Source organism: Strongylocentrotus purpuratus, unplaced genomic scaffold (assembly GCF_000002235.5).
Source record: "Strongylocentrotus purpuratus isolate Spur 01 unplaced genomic scaffold, Spur_5.0 spur5_scaffold_4, whole genome shotgun sequence".
Taxonomy (NCBI): domain Eukaryota; kingdom Metazoa; phylum Echinodermata; class Echinoidea; order Camarodonta; family Strongylocentrotidae; genus Strongylocentrotus; species Strongylocentrotus purpuratus.
In genome coordinates this window covers 22012234-22035557 of record NW_022145610.1, presented here as the reverse complement: position 1 = coordinate 22035557, position 23324 = coordinate 22012234, and the positions used below count along the sequence as shown (strand labels likewise).

Below are 23324 nucleotides of genomic sequence, written 5' to 3'. Positions count from 1 at the left end.
ACTGCAAAGGTCACTATAAGCATACATCCTATCCTAGTTACATGAATATACAAGCTAAAAATACAAATGCAATATGATATATGTATATAGATATGAATACTACGATTAAGCCGGCTGCTCTAATTTATCTACAATACATTCACAGACATGTAAAGTTGAGTACCAAAAATCACTCTGAATCACAACTTTGGCATGTATACTGAACATGTACACAGAGGCATAACAGTTGAAGAACTATATATCTAATATCCAAACTCTAATTAAATTTTTGAAATCGCTTTTAAAATAAAATACTGATGGTATAAGTCCTGTCTAAAACTTGGAATTACAAGAGGCAACACTACAGTAAAAATCAAGAGGTGTCATGCAAAATGCATCTCTCTGATTCTAAATTGCAACAAAATGTGTAGTTCACTTGAAGAAATTTAACACGTACTGGAATAACATATTTTCTACTCTATGCTTATTGACACATGGGTGTACATTGGTATATATCACAAAATGCACAATATCTTAACTTTTAAGATAATGTACAAATTTACCGCAATTCTATGACAAGGCAGATTTAGCACTTCACGTTGCTTGCACTGAATTCTGAAACATATATATATATATATATATATACTTCTCTCTAATTTTGTTGCTTGCACTGAAACATATACTTTCATATATATCTAAATGTTATCACTTGCAGACAAAATTCCCATTTTAATACTGAATCTGACAAACCACCTGACTACACACATATTGCCTCTGGCAACAAATTGCACAACGGTGTTTCGTTGAATCAAGACATGTGAACTTGTTGCATGCAACATGCTAAGGATTGAATATACATTAGCAACAATCACAAAATGTATACCATTGCGTCTGGCAACAAATGGCACAACAGTGTTTACTTGTATCTACACATGTAAACTTGTGAACTTGTTGCATGCAACATGCTCAGAAATGAATATACATTAGCAACAATGGCACAATATCTACATTGATTAGTGCCACAAGTGTTGATGATTTTAAATGAAAGCTTTCAGGCAACAACGTTAACATGTGCACCACTGATTACATCACAGACCTCTTTAATTTTGCATGCCGTGTAAATCATGTCAGGTCTCGATCTAAACCAACTAAAATCCAAGAAATATTCACTTTCTCTATCAGAGTAGATGACGGTGCAGTCTACACGGAATACAATGTCTTTGGGAATATTTTGCAAAAGATGTGTTTACATCCTCTTACCAATAGAAGGGGAAACAAAATGGATTTACATTATATTTACCATAAATCCTTAATCTTCACATGCCTTTTTTCATACAAACAAACATCTATGACTCTATTCATCATAAATCAATTTTTTTTTGTCCAAATCCAAATGCCCACTTTCTCTATATCTAAAAAAATGAGTTGCAAGGAATAATTTCTAGTATGACAGCAATTACAACAAGCTATAACTTGATTCTTCCATTTCTAATGCAATACGGATATGATGAGAAAGTCCTGATGATGCTAGTCGCATGACAAGTAGATTCCTACGAAAAGCTATATTTGCTGCCCCTAATTAGTTCAATGGCTTTCAAAACAATTGTAACCGTCTGGATAGTTTTATGTGATTCATGGTGATCCACGGTCCACCCTGATATGTTTCTCTGATATTTCGGTTACTAGTTAAAGCACCTTGCTTTTCAATATCGCTAGGAACACAAAATATAATACACATTGTGGTAACATTTAAAGGAAGTGCACATATCATTTTCTTTTAAATGAAAGTTTTCAGGTAATGTGAGAAAATGATGATTTGTTAGCCATTGTGAAAGAATAAAAACTAGTTTATAGAATAGACAACATGCACATGTGGCAAAAGAGAAAACCTTGTCAAAGATACATTGTTTACCTGTTTGACTTATCTTTTTTTGAGGGGGGGGGGGGGGGGGGGGCATTGCAAACAAATCAATCTACACTCAAACTAGAGTATAGAGTTTATATAGCCATCAATTTAATTTCAACCAATTCATACTGATTTTGAAAGATGCCCTGTTTAGATCTTAGAAACAAGATATATTGCACAATGTTTCTGATAGTGTACTTTCACAATGAAGCCATGTTCACAATAATCTGAATACATAACCAAAATAAACAAATAATACTTCAATGGAGCCCACATGCTCTCCCTTACTACCTAAAAAAATCTTGAAATCTGTCGTCAAAAAAAGTCCTATAGATCAATGAAAATTGTGTTTAAAACTTGAGCATGGTTTTCACATGAATGACAAACATAAAGGCAAACATCCAGTGGAATGAGAACAGCGGAATGGTCCTGATATTGTGTGAGGCTCTGGAATGGAGGGGTGGAATGTGCCATTTCTTGGGTATTAGTTGGTTGGTGAGTCTAGCGCCCTCTTTGTCTGTTCAAGGGATGAGTTCTTTCCTTCCATAGGGATCCAGGGATGGTGGGTCTGATAAGGGCATGTCTCCTGGCTGTTGGGCCCTTTGAGCATTCTTAACAGCATCACCCCTGAACATGAATAGATCAAGAATATACAAAATATATCATAATGGTAATAATAGAAACATTTATATAGCAAATGATAAAGTTTCTAAGCACTGTGAAACTAATTCCTTGGCTTTAGCTGATCTACCCTGACAAGGCGCTTGAGGGGAGGGGAGGGGGGGGGGGTTCCTTTCCAAGGCAGGAATTCAAACCCTGTATCTTGTTGTTCCATAGTCCAGAGTCATACCCGCTAGACCTCAACACCACAACAATATTGTTATCTCATTTTCACATTTTCCTAATCCAGGTACATGCAAGATGTTACATCCTCATTCGATCCCTACTCAATATCGTTTAGGTACTTGGAGGTCTCATTGGCTTAACAGGCAACATCAACTTCTGCTGAAGTATGAAGACTCCCTTTTAAAGTCATATATTTTTTTAATAAGGATGGCCACAAACTCGCAACAAGTTCTATACCAAAAGAGGATGATAAAGGTGAAAATAAATGGGTACCCGAAACGGAGAAATTCCTTGACCGCTTTAGCACCTCATCGTGGAAAGAGGGACGAAAGAGAGGAATGAAAGAGAGGGACGAAAGAGAGGAATGAAAGAGAGGAATGAAAGAAACCAGAAGAAGACAATCTTACTTCTTTCCAATGAATACCAGTCCGTAGAGAACGCCAGTAGCCATGATTCCAAGACAGGCAAAGATTGAACTTAATCCTGTGCAGAAGAAGAACGGCACGATGGGTAACCTGGTGGGACCAAAGCACACAATATAAAAACATCAGAAATACAATGAATTATTAAAGCAAACACTGAAATAACAATTTAGAAGAGCTAAACGGAACAATCGGCTGTCTCATACCACACCTGTTGTGATGATAATGATGACGGATGATGACGATGAGGATGATAAAATAGTAATATTAATAATTAACAAAATAATAATAATGAGGAGGAGGAGGAGGAGAAGGACGTGGTGATGGTGGTGATGATGATGATGATGATGATGAAGGTGGTGGTGGTGGTGGTGGTGATGATGATGATGATGATGATGATGAAGCTGCTGCTGCTGATGATGATGATGATGATGATGCCGATGCTGATGATGATGATACTGATGATGATGATGATGATGATGATGATGATGATAATTATAATTATAAGGACAATGATAATAATGAGGACAATGATAATAATGATAATAATAGTAGTATTCAGTTCTTGTATAGCGCATATCACACACATTTAATTGTCTATATGCTCTTCCAAAGAGTATTGAATTATTTCCCCAGTTCAGCCTTTTTAGGTATAATCGACGAGGTCTCCAGGCAGCAAGTCTTATACAGTCACAGATACTTACAAGAGATAAAAGAGAGCCTTTTGCCATGGAGCTCTGCGCTCGCTCCACTTGCTGACTTTGTCAGTGATATCTAGGAACTGGCAGCAAAAGGGTGCTTCTAGTAGAATCGTCAGGAAACCAAGTAAACTGATGGCAAAGAGAAAACAAACAAAAATTGCTCTGTAAGTATTTGAAAATATTACCGATGTATCACAGCTGTTTGTGCTATAGAGTACCGAAGCTGTGACATCATAAAAATCTATTTTTTTGAATTTCTCAATTTTTTCTTCATTTTCCAAAAGAGCATCAAAAATAATGTCCAAATGTCGAAAATGAATTGAATAGGATAAGTATTGGCTGAGATATGACCATCTGAATAAATAGATTTCCTATAGGAACTCAGTGTTATATTGCTCTGCCTTGAAAATGAAGAAAAAATTGAGAAATTCCAAAAATAGATTTTTGATGACGTCACACTTCACCACTACTTAGAAGAACAAATGGATGACAATTTTATTACAGTCAGTAAATTCTGAGTATTGTATTATACCAAATATATTAAGTTTCTAGGCCCCTGATTAGTTAAATTGGCAGGTACAAAGTTACCTATTGACTTCTATGAATAATAGTAATGCCTCCTGGGCAACCTGTGTGCCATCCACGCCAAGAGGGTTACCATCATGCCCAAAGACATTCAGCTCACTCGTCAAAGCAAAGACAAATATAGAACAATTTCAAAATCACTTCGGGCAATGTAGTAATCAAGTTGTCACCATTGTGTCTCAACACAGTACTTTTTTTTTTAAAGTGCATGTACACTGAGGAGATTTAGAAATTAGAATTATTGTTAATGCTATGTTACAAAGTTTGCAAGCTACTTCAGACTTCTGTACATGTATTAATTTGTAGACATTTAGTGGTAAAGGCTTACCTTATAAAATACAACAACTTTAAACATTGTCCATATGAACTGTTAAGTGTCTTATACTGTACATGATGCACAGAGACCCAGAAAAACTACATACACCCACACAACATGTCTCTGGACGGGCTGGTTATCTGGACATTTCATTTCAAACATTACTTTGAAGAATTTTATGAGCGAAATTTCATAAATCTTTCAAAGCTTGTGATCATACTTTGAATTACATCCAAAGGCAAATGTGGCAATTTTCATTAAGGCTGTGAAGGGTAGTCGAATGCTCGAGTACCCGCACGGTTGACAACTACTCGGGTACGATTTCTCGTACCCGAATATTCGGCCGCAAAATGTCCAGGCCGACGCTTACCCGTGCCTGGGTGAGCGGCGGCCGCTGGCATGGTGCCGTCAGTAAAAATGTTTCCCAACTCAAGCACTGTCAAACTCACCACTCAGAAACTGGGACCAAATGTCTGGATTTCTGCTTGGACTTGGAGGAAAATGGATTATTCTGCCATCTTTGGTTTTTAAAACAGTATTGTTCACTGTTATTATTATTATTAAATCGGCGCCTTCAACTGCAACTCAAAGTAAAATTGCATGCGTTTTCGGCGACAGAACTGGGATACTGCTCCAGTGGTATGTATGGTGGTGGCAAATTTTTTTTTAAAAAAATCAAAAAAAATCAACAAAAAAAACAAAAAAAAAAAAAAATCAAAAAAAATTCAAAAAAAAACATGGCGTCCGAATACTCGAGTATTCGCTTGTAAAGCATGGGAGTGTACTCGGGTACCTCATTACACTGTTGTGCACAGCCTTAATTTTCAAATAGGGTCCTGACACCACAACCCCCAACATTCTTGCCTTGAAAGAATTGTTACATGATACGAGTCTCTTGGTATCGGAGTGATTTCATTTCATTTCATTTATTTATTTAAGCACGGAGGCCTACGTAACCTCAGCCCGCGGACTGTTCTTCCGTAGGGCCGTGCATATACATAAAAGCATACAATATCAAAATAACATATATACAACATAATTCAACATAATAATGATAACATTATATATACCCCAAAAATATAACATACACTAAAAATACATTAAAATATTTAAAGCGTATTACTCACATGATATAGATCCCAGCAACGATGCACATGCCTTTGACGGTAATGAGAGATATCAGTCCAAGAATGATGGCCACTGCAAGAAAAATCATTCATCTTATTAGAATGTAACAGAGCTAAGAAGAGACATAAATATTGTCTGTTGAAAAAAATATTAAGTTCAACAATGTTAAAGGTAAAGACCAGTTAAGGTCATGCGATTGCATTGTGAAAGAAACGTTGTGGAATCGATCAGAAAAGGTTGATCATCTAGCATCTAGCATCTGCAAGGTTCTGGAATCATCAAAATGATAAGAAATTTGGCCCATTCTTCGTAAAGTTACAAGCACTATACACAGAAAGATGTATATGGGACTACCCTATATCTCTCACAGACCATGAGAGAAACAAATTTAACAAATATATGAATTAGTAGGCGGTTTCCCGGCAATTTTTTTATCATCATGTATTAGTCAAAACATATTCTTTCACATGATTGGTAATGAGAGCTTCCATTTCATTTTTTGAAATTGGGGCGTTTCCAATACTGGTCTTTACCTTTAAGATTCCATATGTTAAATTGATACATTAGGTTTCCTTCGTGCTATACATGTCTTGGGGTGATTTGTAAAGTGTTTTAAAATCACAGCAGTGGTCAGGGCATACAAATTACAGTACCGTAAGAATACAGATCAAACTTGTTAAATCTTTTATAAATTGTTAAATTCAATATAGAGGGTCTAGATCTACACTAGAGGGTCTATACAGACTCTATCTTCATCATGTTAGGAAAATACCCCGGGGGGGGGGGGGGGGGGGGGTACTCACGTATATTGGGTATACGGGGATGTGCCGCTCGGAAGGGTGACTTTTTCAGGAAAGATCCTTAGACATGGGTCCCCTTTTCATTAAAAAAATCCTTAGACATGGGTCCCTTTTTTCATTTATTCCTTTCCCCTCTTTTCTCCCTCATTTTCTCCTGGATTTTGGGATTTGCTCCTACATTGAAAATGCCTAAATCTCTCCCATCTCTAAATAAATGGACCCTTCGGTGATTGCATTTCCAGTGTACGAGGTGTACGCACTGACGTCCTCTAAGTCAGTTGTACGTACGTAGCTCGTAAACTCAACTAGATCCCGGGGTACCACATATATCAGGACCCCATGGGCTCTATACCGGGTACTCATATGGCATTATGCGCGCTAGGTATGGTATCCGCCCGTATAGGGGTCGTACCCCCGGAAACTTGTAGCGCTTCGCACGCTGAAAGATCGGCAGCTATACCCTGCGTACCCTCTGCCCAGCAGCCGGGCAGCAGCGGGGCTCAAGCAGGGAGCTATATAGCCAATGCTTGAGAGCTCGTGTACGGGTACGTTAACAGGAAAAGTCCTTCAATTAAAACAGATGCTAGAGGTGCTAGCACAGTATTATTATGTTGCATGGTGTTTTCATCTTTATGTGTGTAAACTACTTGTAAACTACATGTAGTATGGTACAGTTTACTAATAAAGAACTTTATCGAGAAACTGCAAAATTATTGGCCATTGTATTATGACACACATAGGTGCATTACTATCCTGGCTGTGTATTAAAAGCTGTGCTATTAGTATTGATTCTCAACATTTCAAACACCACTGTGTAAAACTCAACCAATTTCACTAAAAATCGATACTTTAGTGACAATCAATAAGATCTAAATAGCAGTAATATACATTTTTTAACTTTCCGATGTTAGAAAGAATAATTAAAAAAATCAAATTGTGAGTCCACTGTCGAACTTGCCGATCAGCCGCATCGGTATGATTGTGTGCATCTGTGTGTTATGAGTGTATTGACTATTCATGTATTTAAATGCTGCCTATTAACGCGTAGTGCAGTGCTAGAGGTCAATATGCATTAGCGTTGACTCTCCATATGCTTTGCTGGAGTGTATTATTACAGCTTAAAAAATGTAATATTTGAAGTTTGAAATCCTTAGACATGGGTACCTATTTCAGCAAAAGGACCCTTGGATGTGGGTATGGGTTCGGAGGTCTCAGCCGCACACCCCCGTCCGACTATAATCTGAGTACCCCCCCCCCCCCCCCCCCCCCCCCCCCCGGGGAAAATACCTACAAATACAGCTCTTGACATTTAATATTCTTATTATACTTGTCATAAATCCTCTATGAATAAAATAGAATTAACAGCATAATCAATCAATCAATCAATCAATCAATCAATCAACCATCATCATCATCATCCTCATCATGAAATCATCATCATCATCACCACCATTATCATCACTAGATCTTATTCATCGTCTTCAATAGACAATATGATCATCGTCTTCAACAAACAATATGAATTATGATCATCATTCATCATTGTCATATTGCCATCGCCATTAACCAACCCTTATCATCGTCATCATCAGAAATCATGATAACATGATCGTGATCATTATAGTAGATGTTAACCTCTGCATCTCCATCATCATCGGTCTTCAGTGTCATCAAAATCAAAACAAAAAAACTTTAGGCCTAGACCTAAGTTTAATTTTAAAAAAACTACCAGTGTTCTAAAACGTAAGAAAATTTCTTGCTAGATTCCATTTCTCTCTGTCTGTCTTTCATTAAAAATGTACAATCTGACTGACGGGAGTGACGAAACTTCTGACTGTCTTCTGTTACTTCAATTATCAGATTCTCAACATAGACTACATGAATTTGAAGATGTGGGACAATTGTTTCACTTAGTACTTACATACGCCAGCTACAGAAGCAACAATCCTCACAAAAAGCCTGAAACAAAAGCCCACTTCTGGTTGTGGTGGAGGTGGAGCTGATGCTTGCTGAGGCTGCCCATCATTATTTAAAGTTTTGTACGTATCCGCCATCTTAAATTAGGAAAATAACACCTCTTTATCACATTCGACACTGACAGATTGTCAAAAGTGTAAATAATTGATGACGTCACCAACAACACAACAGTGCTCAATTTCAGTTGCCTGGCCTTGAGCTTGCACTCTTGAGAAATGGTGAGATCCTGCTTTTTACGAGTAATTTATTATTTTTAAGATGATGCGTTTTTTATCAAGCTGTCCCTTCCTCTGTGTAGGTCGAGTTTGATTGCTTTGGTTGTTGTGTAAGAGACGCGAGTCGTGTTTGAAATATTTATTGCATCTTTACCTTTGGTCCCGTGCGTTGAGAATCTGGTTGTGCGTGGTTCTGTGGTTTTATTTGTAGGCCTAATTATTTATTTTTACTCACACTGTCACAGTCACGCAGTCAATGAGTCATATCGCGGGGGGGGGGGGGGGGGGGCAATAATACCATGTAATGCCGTGTGTAGGGTTTGATTGAATTTTTAATGTATTTCAATGATTTAATCAAGACTCCTACTAAGAGATAATGATAATGAATGTAGACTAAACTGAATTTGATCAATGATGATGATGCATGCACACGTCACACACAGCTAAAATTCATCGTATCTAGTCTAGAGATGATTAGAATCACTCAACAGTTTTAAACATATTTATAGACAAAATTTCCCAGTGTGAACATCGTTTATACGATGTTGGGATAGATACGAAGTCGCGATCCATACGCCCCTAACATTTTGTGTGTGAAAGGAAATTCGTGTTTAAACGTGTTTAAACTGGATGGAGCGTGCGCTTTGATTGATGTGACATGACCTTCAATGCGCAATGGCACTACTGCGCATTTTACGAGCAGTAGTTAATCACGAAACTATTAACGATCGCAACGAAATTTCTGTGTGTGAAAGGCTCGTGATTAGTTTAAACACGTTTCAAACACGTTTATACTAATCATGTTTATAGAATTTTAGCTGTGTGTGAAAAGGCTGTTAGTTGTCTTTAATTTTAAATTTTTATATTTTAGAGTAGGTCTAGGCCTAGCCTAGGCCTAGATTTTAGAGTCTAGGCTAGGCTGCTAGATCTACCTAAATTTTTTACTTGCGTTTAAATTCTAGCAATGTAGTTGCCATGCATTGTTTATGATACTAGCCAATCAGGACTCCCGGGGCCCGTTCCTAGAAACCGTCAGAAGTCTAACTTCTTGACTATTCCATTGAAACGTGTGCTAATTATAACACACATTTCAATGGGATATAGATCTAGTCAAGAAGTTAGACTTATGATGGTTTCTAGGAACGGGCCCCAGGGGCTCATTCCTAGAAACCAACAACAAGACATTCATAACTTTATCCGCCAACTATGGATATGTCTCTGATCTTCCTAAACCATTTCACAAAGAGCTTACTAGCTAGTATCTCGTGAAATCGATACTATTGGCGAGAAAAAGAGCCCAGCTATAGCCTAGGCTTAGTCGCATTACCACAGGATTATCAAAATGACCAAAATGTAATTTTGTTCAATCTGTATGATTCGGGAGGGTCTTTTCTTTTAACCCTTTGCTTACGGGAACCTGGTGGTCCCTGTGTTAAGCCTATGGGACCTATAAAATTCAGTAGTCAACGGGTTAAGAGGACCTACAGACTATAGTACAGTATAGCCTAATCATATGCTATCCATAATATTGTTTTAGTAGTGCCCCAGAGGGAGAAGGCACTAGGCTCTAGAGCTAGAGAAATTCAGACATTACAAATATTTTTGTAAACGACAAACAGGAGAGTTGTCCTTGACTACGTCACAATCCACTGACAAAATTGCCAATTTGAGATTCGCATCTAGCTATAGTGACGATATATTTCAAACATTCATAATTCTCTTATTTTTGGTCCAATTTATTTCATACTTTCTTAAAGGGAACCAAAACCTTCATATTAAGTTACTTTTATTGTAAAGTTTAAGATATTTGAATGAAATCAATGAAAATTTGAACAAAATCGGGCAAGGAATAAGGAAGTTAAAGCTTTTTGAAATGAATAGTCACTAGAGGGCGATATTCAATTTGATATTTTGATGACATCATCTGTGGACAACTCTCCATGCCTTTTGTACATCAAATTTCATGTTTTTCCTTCTTGTGATTGAGATAATCTACTCCCCTGAAAGCAAGGTATAGAATCAATGCAAAATGATATTCTACTTGCCCTCTAGTGACTAGTCATTTCAAAAAGCTTTAACCTCCTTATTCCTTGCCCGATTTTGTTCAAATTTTCACTGATTTTATTCAAATATCTTAAACTTTACAATAAAAGTAACTTAGTATGAAGGTTTTGGTTCCCTTTAATTTTGTTTCTCTTATTTTTCTGCTATCATCAGACAAATGAGCTCATTACAAGGGTTGGATTGCCCTTCAAATTGCTATCAGATTTCGCTTCTTTCAGTGTCTTTGTAATAATGCCGAAAAGTGAAAAGTGGCCAAATAACAAGGTGAATTTACAGATGAATACAACAAATGTTGTCTTTTCACATTAATTCTGGAGAGAGGGGTAACCTGAATAAAAACAACAAACAAACGAACAAAACAACAGCAAATACCCAAATGATTATTCAAATCATTTGGGGCTCACTGATGACATTTATTCCAGACTGTGAATTAAGTTGAAGAAAAAAGATAAATAATAATTTTAAATGCCAACCTCTCATTTGTGACTTTGAACTGTTTTATTTATTTTATATACAGGGTACTCCAATCAAAGATGTCACCTTGAAGCCGACTGCACCAAAGGAGGTCTTCTTCTACAAACATGTTACATACATAACCAGTTATAGCTCGAAGAAAGATGATTATGTAAGAAATAATTTATTTGCATTTTTTTGCACGTCAACTTCCAAACAAATTTATGATTTTTTTTCTCCTGTTCATATTACTCTTTTTTCAGTCATTTTCAGTATTAAATTTGTTAAAAGCATTGAATTCAAAATGAAGATATTTTGCTGTCATTCTGGTAAGGAAATACTTTACAAGTGAATGAAAAACTTTACAAGTGAATGAAAAATTATGTGTACCAATGTAACATATATAAAGGGCCTTATAAGAATTGATGATCTTATCATTATTGTTGTTATTATTTTTGTTTTTATTATTAGTCTTATTGTTATTGTAATTGTTATTATTATTATCATTATCATCATTGTCATTATTATTATTATCATTATCATCATTATTATCATTATTATTATTATAATTATTAAGTTTACTGTTGTTGCTGTTATTAATTTATAGCTCCTAATGTAGTGAAATTACTATAGGCAGTTGAATAAAAAGACAAGATTGAGTTTTTCTCAATTTGATTTGAATTAACAGGAGTATGTGATGACTGAATACCTGAGGATGAGCGGTATGTACTGGGGTATCGCGGCCATGGATCTATTGGGTCAGCTTAACCGCATGAACAAACAGAAGATTATTGAATTCACCGTGAGCTGCCAGCATGAATGCGGAGGATTCGGTGCCAGCATCGGTCATGACCCACATCTTCTCTACACATTGAGTGCAATACAGGTCAGATGATATATATAATAATCGGCCAATTTTAACCTATAGCGATTCAGAGTTCCAAGGTGTACAATAAATCAGCATTTCCCTTCTCAAATTGGCACCAATTATTCTTCTTTTCCATGTAAATAAATAAATAAATAAATAAATAATACATTACATTTATAAAGCGCTTAATACAATGTTTCTAAGCGCAAGAAGGAAGGAAAAGGAAGGAAAAGTGAGAAGAACTAAAGACACATATTTGAAAATATTGAATTAAAAGTAAACGGCAAAGAAGAATATGACATAACACAAAGTAAGGACTGCATTAAAATTTCTACATAGATATAATAAAATAAAAATGTACATGTATATTAAATGAACTTGAAGCAATGTAAATTAAATTACTACAGGTATTAATTTTGTTGTAAACTGCAAATTTGTGCACAAAAATAAGGATTATAAATTTCACATCACATTACCAGCTAAGAACCTTGCCTGATGGATACAAGCACTATATAAATATCCAATATTACCAATGTGTCTTGCCCTTTATTTGCTGACATACATGTAGTAACAAACAAAATAGTGATAAAATGAAATGATAATGGTAATAATAATAAACAACTTTTATATAACTTTTACACTCATTCACAATGTTCCAAAACAGCATCAGGTCCTGCAATCTACTGTTTAAAAAAAAAAACAGTTAAGCATGAATAAGCCAAGAAACTGTTTGAAATCATCCTGTCATGTGCATAATTTTAATGAGAGATAAATATCAATGCAGTGTTGATATTTGTTATTTATTTGACATATTTATACAGTATAAAAAAGAAACAATAAAATCAGCAAAGCTTTTTTTCATTGATGTCCTGTTAACATAATTAAACATTTCCAATTCTAACCAATGGGATTTTTTTTTCATTACATCAGTCAAAAAAACACACATATGATCTGAGCATGATCACATTTTGTTTGGTTCCACTTCCCTTCTAGTTTCTCTCATACACCTTCTTTATCATATCTTAGATCTTAGCCATCTACGATGCTCTGGATTCCATAGACGTTGACAAGGTCGTGGAGTATGTCACAGGATTGCAACAAGAAGACGGGTCATTTGTTGGAGATAAATGGGGTACGTAAGACGACCTGTCAAAGGCAACACGGCCTAGATTTTGAATGATATCATTTTATGAGATGCTTCTTTCAGTGTCGTCGATCACAAGGTCTACGGTTCGAGTCCCGCCGCGGCACTAATGTCCTTTGGCAAGCAATGATCTACATTTGCCACACTTCACCCAGGTGAAGTAAATAGGGACCTGGTTGGGATTTATTCCTTGAAATGCAGAGCATGTGACACCTGCTCTGCTAAAGCCAGGGTAATTATGTGGCATTATTGTAGAGTGCTTAGAGACTTCTGATAAAGTAAGTGTTAGGCGCTATATAAGCAAATATAATTATTATCATTAGATGTCTCTCACTCAAGAGAGGGCACCCAAGTTAACAATATTCTAACTACTGATCGGGCTACCCTGTTTAGAGAATACTTAGTAGATAAATAAATGAAAATATAATCTGCTAATAATAATAATAATGATAATACTCAGCTTTTATATAGTGCTAATTACAATTAAGTCTCTTAGAAGCGCTTCCAAACTTGGAGATTATTACCCCGGCTTTAGCTGTGCTGCCATTACGGCGCTCTAGCATTTCAAGGAATTAACTCCTGCCAGGTACCCATTTACATTACCTGGATTGAGTGTGGCAAATGTTGATCAATGCCCTGCCAAAAGACATTAGTGTTGCAGCGGGACTCGAACTGCGGATCTTGAGATTGACAGTCCGGCGACGTAACCACTCGACCATGACACCTCTTCAGTGATAATGCTGTTATGTCCATTTCACCTCAGATATTTTTGTGCTAAAGATATTAAGGAGATATGAGTAAACTTCCATCTAATATATGGGATTAACCATTCATGGATGTTAACGATTTTTATCTTCAAATTGCGATAAAATGATCAAGTGATCACCTACATTATTTTTGCGAATTGTTTTAAACATAAACGCCGGTCCTTTTAAAGGATTTTTCAAACGTCTATTAGAACATCACTGCTTGATACCCTTTTTACCTGGTTTTAAAATATAAATGGTAATCCATAGAATGCCATTGTAGAAGACATTGATTTGGAATGATCTTGATAAAATTAATTTACAGCAGACTAAAAAATGATTGTATTTTAATGTATTGTTTTGAAGATATAAACGGATCTCTCTCTCTCTTCTTCTTCTTCTTCTTCTTTTTTTCTTCTTTTTCCTCTTCTCTTCATTTCTTCTTCTTTCGACAGGTGAGGTAGACACAAGATTCTCCTTCTGTGCTGTGGCAACATTATCATTATTGGTAAGTTTTGGTTGTGCTGAAAAAATGTCTAAGAACTGTAAAAATTGTTTTGAGAGGTGCAACTTTTCTCTATTGTTTTTATAATTGTAATGAAATGTGATGATTTGTGCAGGAGATATCATCATTCACTTTCTGATATACAACATGTATGTGACATGTAAAGTTTAGTAGTATAATTGATCTATTGGCTGTCTTTGTACAGGAATTACTGATTCCCTTTTTCTGTCTCTCTCTTCTCTCATAATATTTTTTTAATCATCGTAATACATTTTTTTCTATGCCATCCCTTTTCTTTTGTTTGATTTTCTCTCTTTCTCTCCCTCTCTCTCCCTCTTGTTGTATTCACTTTCTCTTTATGCATCTTTCTTTCTCTTTTCATTTCCCATTCTTCTGTTTCTAACCCTCTCTCTCTTTCTGTCCCCATTCTCCCATTTCTGTATCTCACTCTTGTCCCTCTCTCTCTCTCTCTCTCTGTTTCTCATGTCTTTCTCTCGTTCTCTGTCTCTCTCTCTGTTTCTCATTATGTCTCTTTCTCTCTCTCTCTCTCTCTCTCTCATGTCTCTTTCTTCCTCTCTCTCTATCTCTTATCTCTATCTCTAATAATGTCTCTTTCTCTCTTAATGTCTCTCTCAATCTCACTCTCCATCCTCCATCCTCCATCCTCCTGTTTCTCACATTCTCTCCATCTTTGTCTAAGCAGAAGAGGTTAGATGCAGTGCCTGACATAGAGAAGGCTGTGCAATACGTTGTGTCATGTATGAACTTTGACGGAGGTTTCGGGGTCAGGCCGGGGTCAGAGTCACATTCTGGTCAGGTGAGGACACAATATCATTGTTAAAGCGTCATTTGGTCCAATAGACGAAATTGCTATAGGCCCTACTGGTTATTAGATTACGTATGATGATTGGACGAAATGTTGATTGGATCGCTAGTATAGTGGACAAACTGGGTATAGAGTTTAAATACTGATATTGCGTTCTAAATAATGATAAAAGTGCAGTCAACTTACTCCCATAAAATTGGGTGTGCACCATTTGCATGTACGATAAAGGTGATGTGGAATGATCTTCTGTTTTTTAAAAATGTACAATTTATTGTTCGGGTGATTTATTTCCCTAAAACTTGTAAAATAAAAATTGTTTTTTGACAAGTTCTTAATTGATACATCAGGGACTTTTTTATAGGGATATGATTGATAGTGTCCATGTGCAGTATGTCATAATTCTCTGACACTGGGGGTGTTTCACAAAGACTAAGATCGACTTCAAGATGGACTTAACTATTGCAGGCCATTCATGCCAATGGTTGCTCTCACCATTGGTCTCTCAATTATGATCTTGAGATACCGGGTAATATTTTTTCCTTCAATAATGAACTATCAAAAAAAGTAAATTATGTAGATTTGTGACCACAATTTGTACGTCCCAAGAGACCAATGCCAGTAAATGGTGAGAGCAAACATTGGCATGAACGGCCTGCCATAGTTACATGTAAGTCCAACTTAAAGTCGATATTAGTCTTTGTGAAACACTCCCCTGACTTGGTGGAAATACTATTAATGAGTGTACTAGTCTTAGACACAGCGAATCAGATTTCCCACCAAGAAATAATCCCTAGTCTCTCAGAGAGTCTTTGGGTGAGGGAAAATTTATGATGAGGGCTTTTCCTTATAGGACAATTGGTGGAAAGTGCAGAGGATTTAATACATAAGACCTGTTACCTGTTGATTGTAAAAGTGAGGGCCACTCCTAGCGATTTATAATATCTGTTCGCCCTTTGTCTACGGGAACCAAGTGGCTATACTCTATGAAGCCTATGGTAATGAATTACAGTCAAACCTGCTTTAGTGACCACCTGTCTACAAAGACCACATTTTTTGTTTCCTTTGAAAATGGTTTCTCAATGAAACATGTATTAAAGGAACCTGTCTACAAAGACCACTTTTGTGTTTCCCTTGGGCGGTCGCTATAGACAGGTTTGACTGAATTCAGTAGTCAATGGGTTCATACAAAAACATACATGAATGATGTCAACGTACCCATGAGAACACATGCTTATGTGTTCTTGAATATTCATGTCTGTCTTTTCATTTTGACCCTTGCCCCACAGATCTACTGTTGTGTCGGGTTCCTGTCTGTGACCAACAATCTTCATTATGTCAATGCTGATCTACTAGGCTGGTGGCTGTGTGAAAGACAACTCCCGTCTGGAGGGCTAAATGGTGAGAAAACTAGATGGAATGAACCATATAAAGATGACTAGTCCCCAAACTGCTATCCCCTCCTTCCCTGGAAAATTACTTCCCTTGCAATTACTTATTAATTAGGACGATACCTTCGTGGACATCAATGTCCCACAACCAGGCCTGATAAAAACCCGATTTAAATCGGTTTCCCAATTTTTTTAATTGTTCCCGATTTTTTACCAAATTTTTTCTTCTTCCCTATTTTATCTTGATTTTCCCGATTTCCCTCTTATTTTCTCTATTCTTCCCTATTTTTCCCCAAATTTTCTCACTCAAAAGGGGGGAATGTTAGAAGCCATTTTTTCCCCCGCGAATCCTCTTTTTTTTGTTTACTCAAGGGGGGGGGGGGCGTGGTTGAGGGGAAAACAAAAAACCTATTTTTTTTTTAGTGCTCACTATCACCCCTGCACATCAAATCCAGCAACTTCTCCCAAATCGGAATAGGAAACTATCACCCAAGGAGAATTGCTTCTTATTGTGCATTATGTTAGCAAGATTTGATCGTTTTATTCTCAAGTGAATTTGATAGGATATGCATGATAAAAGTGGTTTCCCGCTTAGTAGCAACAGCATCGTAATTTGGTGTCAGGGATTACTTGAATATCTGTCAGGTTTAGTCTTTTCTGGTCGTTCAGAGAAGTAGTCGATCTCTTACCCAAGAACAATTTCTCCTTATTGTGCATAATTGTGAGCAAGATTTGATTTATTTTGTTGTAAATTGAATTGGAAACGAGATGCATGATAAAAGTGGTTTCTCACCTAGTAGCGACAGCAACTTGTTGTAAGAGTTCCCTTTCAATAATATCTGTCTGGTTCAATCTTTTTAGGTCGTTCAGAGAAATGTTTGTGTCGTTTCCAAAGAGCATATCATCAGGATGATTGCCAATGATGGCTTTTTTGTATCTAAAATGCCTCCTTTCATGCTTCTGGAGGTTTTGAAACGCCATGAGGAAATTTTTATAGAATTCTTCAGGGAAATGCTCGAACCCTATGCAAGCATTACTCAAGATCATCAATATAGTGCATTGGATAGAAACTGATCAGTTTTACTCTATCCTGTGTCCTTTTGTTCGTTTAGGTCGACTGGAGAAGCTTCCCGATGTTTGCTATTCATGGTGGGTCCTATAAGATCATCATTAGTTTGCAATGGATAGAAACTCATCAGTTTTACTCTATATCTGTGTCCTTTCGTTCGTTTAGGTCGACCGGAGAAGCTTCCCGATGTTTGCTATTCATGGTGGGTCCTAGCGTCACTGAAGATCATCGATAGATTGCATTGGATAGAAACTCATCAGTTTTACTCTATATCTGTGTCCTTTCGTTCGTTAAGGTCGACCGGAGAAGCTTCCCGATGTTTGCTATTCATGGTGGGTCCTAGCATCCCTCAAGATCATCATTAGATTACATTGGATAGAAACTGATCAGTTTTACTTTCTATCTCTGTGTCCTTTCGTTCGTTTAGGTCGACCGGAGAAGCTACCCGATGTTTGCTATTCATGGTGGGTCCTAGCGTCCCTGAAGATCATCATTAGATGACATTGGATAGAAACTGATCAGTTTTACTCTATCTCTGTGTCCTTTTGTTCGTTTAGGTCGACCGGAAAGCTTCCCGATGTTTGCTATTCATGGTGGGTCCTAGCGTCCCTGAAGATCGTCAATAGTTTGCAATGGATAGAAACTGATCAGTTTTACTCTATATCTGTGTCCTTTCGTTCGTTAAGGCCGACCGGAGAAGCTTCCCGATGTTTGCTATTCATGGTGGGTCCTAGCGTCACTGAAGTTCATCAATAGGCTGCATTGGATATAAACTGATCAGTTTTACTCTATATCTCTGTCTTCTTTCGTTCGTTAAGGTCGACCAGAAAAGCTTCCCGATGTTTACTATTCATGGTGGGTCCTAGCGTCACTGAAGATCATCAATAGATTGCATTGGATAGAAACTCATCAGTTTTACTCTATCTCTGTCTTCTTTCGTTCGTTAAGGTCGACCGGAGAAGCTTCCCGATGTTTGCTATTCATGGTGGGTCCTGGCGTCACTGAAGATCATCAATAGATTGCACTGGATAGACAGCAAGAAACTCACCGCTTTTATTCTGGCTTGCCAAGATGACGAAACAGGAGGCTTTGCAGATCGACCCGGTGACATGGTAAGAGAATTTTGATAAATCATTCACACATAAAACCGTCTAAAAATGAATTTAACTGATGAATGTGAAGGGCATTTTCTGTCTCCTTTTCATATTACTCATGGATGACAACAACAACATTATCTTTTTCCTTACCCCACTAGCTATGCATTTCATTTACACATAAAAGAATTTTGATACATATTCCTGCAGCCTTTTCATTTGGCAAAACATTAGTCCAGATTTGCCACTCTCCACCCAGGTGTACCGGTAATAGGGTAGCCGATATGAAAGAGCGCTACAAATTTTGTCGCTCGTTTTTTAACAGGGTAATATTGTTAGAGCACCAGGAGCATCACAGCATGATGGACATCATCATCATTATCATCATCTTTATTATTAGAAGTAATAGTAGTAGTAGTAGTAGTAGTAGTAGTAGTATTAGTATTAGTAGTAGCAGCAGTAGTAGTAGTATAGTAGTATAAGTATCAGTATTATTATTAAAGTTATTATTATTATTACTATTACTATTAGTATTAATATTATTACTTTTACTAATACTATTACTACAGTATTACTATTACTATTATAATTATTCCTATAACTATTATTATTATCATTACTATCATCATCATCATTAAATCTTATTCCGTACTCTTCATCTTCCATCGTTAGGTGGATCCATTCCATACCCTGTTTGGTATCGCCGGTCTCTCTCTCCTTGGGAACCACTCGGATAGTATCAAACCCGTCAACCCAGTCTTCTGCATGCCGGAAAACATCTTAACGAGGATAGGTGTCGCCCCTCAAATCTTATGAGACATTCCACTCTAGATTTATTTATAAAATGGTGTATTTGTGAAAGAGCATCTTATATACAGAGAAGCTTCATGTACCCGAATCATGTGCCACTGTAAATGTGTTACATAATGCACGCGTAGGCAATATATTATATTGACGCTACTTCACTGGAGGGCTTCAAGGGAGCGCTTCCACCAAGCATCTAGACCAAGAACTAGATAGTTTATTCCTCAGCACTAAATCCTGACTTATGGATCCTGCTGAGTATCGTCGTAGAAGTAGAAGTAGAAGTATATCAACCCTTTTTTGCGCAGTATATTGCATACAAATGTATGCATACACATGTATTTGCTGGAAAGCATCCCATTGGCTGAGAAACTATCACATGACTCTCACCAGCTTGTAAATGTGCATGAGCATGCAATATAACAATCTTTTTTGCGTGGTATATTGCATACAAAAGGGTACCATACTGCATATGGAATCAACCGGTGCGTATCCATTGTCGTATAAAGCTGCACACATATAATATATTAGGCTATACAGAAGAAACACTGAAAGTGATGACTTGATTAAAAACAGTGCAAGAGATCAAAAATACCCTAAAATTTTAAATAACAAATATTGAATGCATATCATCATATGTTCACCTCCAAATTGAGACTTTCCAACGTAAAGTTATACTTCAACCTGTGCCTGTGGCCTCGATCAAAACATCATGCGGGAAATTCTGACTTTGTTGGTTCATATATTATTATTTGTTTACGTTGAGCATTTCAATATTCATATAATGTGCTGAAATTGTTAATCATGCAAACTTGGCTTTACTACCATTAAGTTTGACTAATGGATTATGCCCTTTCAGTTGGTTCAAATTTGTTTATCTCTGAGTAGTGCTACGTTGCAGACTTACATGTGAAATGACTTGTAGTTTTGATAAAGAATGCGTTACTGATCCAATGGAACACTTGCGTATTTTCAGTATTACAAATATATCATTATGGCAAGAAGGTTCTGGATTCATTCACCCCTCTCAACCCCCCCCCCCCCCCAAAAAAAAAAAAACAGAAAAAAAAACACCTACATGTACAACAAATCAAAATGCTCAAATTTATGCAATATCTGCAAAATATCATGCCTGGGCCTCGTTTTAAAGAGTTGATATCAATCGCAACTTATTGGCGATTGATATCAATCACAATTATGTACATATTAAGAGATAGGAGACTGCAAACTTGCGATTGATTGGAGGACTTGCAATTGATTTGGATCAGTCGCAACTCGTTGTAGGACGGGGCCCTGGTGTACTTTATGTTATGAATATTTATAAGATTTGTACCAATATCCAATATGTGCAAGGAAAAGTGATTTATACATGTTGTGAAAGATTTGGACATTATATGAATCAGCTATGAGTTTTGATCCCATCGTTATGATATCCCAGTACCTGACTTGAATTGAATAGAATGTAATTAGTAATAATGTCCTGGCTGAAATGTACAATGCAAACAGTTAAGATACATGTATGAGACATGAATACATCTCCTGTGTTGCCATGTAAAATGATATTGCCAAGCCCTGTTATTGTTAAATATGTAAATGTGATGAATTTGTTGGTATATTATACGTCATTTCAGTGCAGATAAACTACACAAACTGATGGAACACAACTTTTTGTGTCACATGTACATAAAGTAAGCAAGACATAAATATGAATAGATGCAGCTTTACAGCTGTCTGATTTATGTATGTTTATTCGAAAGGGATATTATAGTGACAGCAACATTTATCATAATATATTTATGTGTAAATTTGAAATAAACATATAACATCCACACATCTGCTATCTATTGTGTTTTTCGTCCAGAGTTCTATCATGACAATATTAATTTCTGCTAAGGGGGTTACAGGAAAATATTGTGGTGTTTATTTAGCTCATACACAAGCTTGTAACATAATTATTATAGATTTTTGTTTTCCATTCAGCAAACAACTTTCCAGTATAATAAGATATCATCAAAAGGTTGGTAAAATGTAATTCATGATGATTGATGATGATGGATGTTGATGATGATGATAGTGATGATGATGATGGATGGTGATGATGATGATGATGATGATGATGATGATGATGATGGTGATGATGATATTGATGATGATGATGATAGTGATTATTATTATTATTATTATTTATTTGACCAATCGGAAAACATACAGTGAGTATAACAATCAGATAATACATAGACATTTCATAATACATTCAAACAGCTTTAGGAAAGTGGAGAGGAGATAGAGAGAAGGATACAATCTGCTGGTCAGGGGTGACAAAAGCAATTTGAATTGCTATTACTCGAAAGCATGTCACCCCCCACAGTTTGCATCCTGGAAAATTAAGAGTAAAGAACAGAATAAAAATTCACAATATGAGAAAATAAATATATATATATATATCAGGATAACAATAGTTGGAGCAATTACTATTATATCCTTGATTACTTTCATTACATTATTATGACATTACAATGGCTTTACGTTCATCACATAAATATACAAACTTTCAAATCAATATCCTGGTGCTTACATTAGAAACATTTGATATGATTATTATTGGGAAGGAAAGTTACATAATGGTATAAAATGCTTAACAATAATTTCTAACTTTCAAAATGAAATGAATACAATTGTAATCTGAAGCCTAATATGTGAACGGAACGAAGAAATGAGCTTGCAATATTGATATTATTTCTAAGTGACAAAATAAACAAATTAGTCAGATATGATCTAGGTAAGATGTATAATTAATCTTAGGGTTTCCAAAAAGGCACAGTAAAATTTTAAGTGACGATCAGCTTGAGAGAAATGTACATAATTTGAAATCAGACACGAGTATGAAAAATATTACCATTAATAATTATCAATACATTGTTTTACATTGAATTAAATGAGTTCAATGAACAGTGAAAAGAGATTGTTTCAGTGTTGAAAGGAAGGATGAAATAGAATTAAGTACAGCAGTATCTTTTATATCTGTGGGAAGGTTGTTCCACAGTCTTGGAAAGTGGCGAGATGGAGAAAGAAAAAGTGCCTGTGTCCTAGAAGGAAGGTGGCGGAATGTAAGTACCTCTTGCCGCCTGGAATTGATCTGGGTGGATTCAGTAAGAGCCTCATAAAGGGTGAGACCACTGAGGCATTTGAAAGTGAATGAACGAAGGAGATATAGTCTCTCCTGGAAGATAAGCTTGACCAGTGAAGAGTAGTGAGTCTATCTCCATAGGACATGTCGCCTCTCCGTTAATTGTTTAAGGGCAATACGTGTGGCTGCGCGCTGAACGCGTTCTAATTGCTGTTCTTGTTTGAGGGTGTGAGGATGCCAGGCTGCATGGACATCCGTATATGGAAGAATGAGAGCTTTGTATAGAGAGAAAATGGCTTGTGTTGAAGCTTTACCTGCCACTACTCTAATGAACCCAAGGAGTCGGTTGGCCCTTTTGACG

The 23324-nt window shown here is 36.5% G+C and overlaps 2 protein-coding genes across 3 annotated transcripts; one reads left to right on the top strand and one right to left on the bottom strand.

Moving 5' to 3' along the window:
* Positions 1 to 460: 460 nt before the first annotated feature.
* LOC755391 (calcium channel flower homolog) lies at positions 461 to 8861 on the bottom strand. 2 transcript variants are annotated; one of them, XM_011673575.2, is made up of 5 exons: positions 8605 to 8861; positions 5883 to 5955; positions 3858 to 3983; positions 3139 to 3246; positions 461 to 2512 (listed from the first exon to the last, which is right to left on the bottom strand). In XM_011673575.2, exons 1-5 carry the CDS (start codon positions 8735 to 8737, stop codon positions 2407 to 2409), a joined length of 546 nt encoding a protein of 181 aa, XP_011671877.2. In that variant the 5' UTR covers positions 8738 to 8861; the 3' UTR covers positions 461 to 2406. The 2 variants fall into 2 exon arrangements, with proteins under 2 accessions (XP_011671877.2, XP_011671878.1); XM_011673576.2 differs by lacking the exon at positions 3139 to 3246.
* LOC588843 (geranylgeranyl transferase type-2 subunit beta) lies at positions 8767 to 21667 on the top strand. The gene is made up of 9 exons (XM_788507.5): positions 8767 to 8878; positions 11457 to 11564; positions 12081 to 12278; positions 13287 to 13392; positions 14606 to 14658; positions 15359 to 15472; positions 16768 to 16879; positions 18887 to 19050; positions 19705 to 21667. Exons 1-9 carry the CDS (start codon positions 8876 to 8878, stop codon positions 19846 to 19848), a joined length of 1002 nt encoding a protein of 333 aa, XP_793600.2. The 5' UTR covers positions 8767 to 8875; the 3' UTR covers positions 19849 to 21667.
* The last annotated feature ends 1657 nt before the right edge of the window (positions 21668 to 23324 follow it).

What these genes read in the sequence shown, in the direction of transcription:
- LOC755391 (XM_011673575.2), bottom strand. Translation starts at nt 8,737, where the DNA reads ATGGCGGATACGTACAAAACTTTAAATAATGATGGGCAGCCTCAGCAA. An exon ending in TGCTTCTGTAGCTGGCGTAT is followed by an intron (nt 5,956 to 8,604) that starts GTAAGTACTAAG and finishes TTTTTCTTGCAG; the next exon opens with TGGCCATCATTCTTGGACTG. An exon ending in AAGGCTCTCTTTTATCTCTT is followed by an intron (nt 3,247 to 3,857) that starts GTAAGTATCTGT and finishes TGGTCCCACCAG; the next exon opens with GTTACCCATCGTGCCGTTCT.
- LOC588843 (XM_788507.5), top strand. An exon ending in CAGAGTCACATTCTGGTCAG is followed by an intron (nt 15,473 to 16,767) that starts GTGAGGACACAA and finishes CTTGCCCCACAG; the next exon opens with ATCTACTGTTGTGTCGGGTT. An exon ending in CCCGTCTGGAGGGCTAAATG is followed by an intron (nt 16,880 to 18,886) that starts GTGAGAAAACTA and finishes TCGTTCGTTAAG; the next exon opens with GTCGACCGGAGAAGCTTCCC.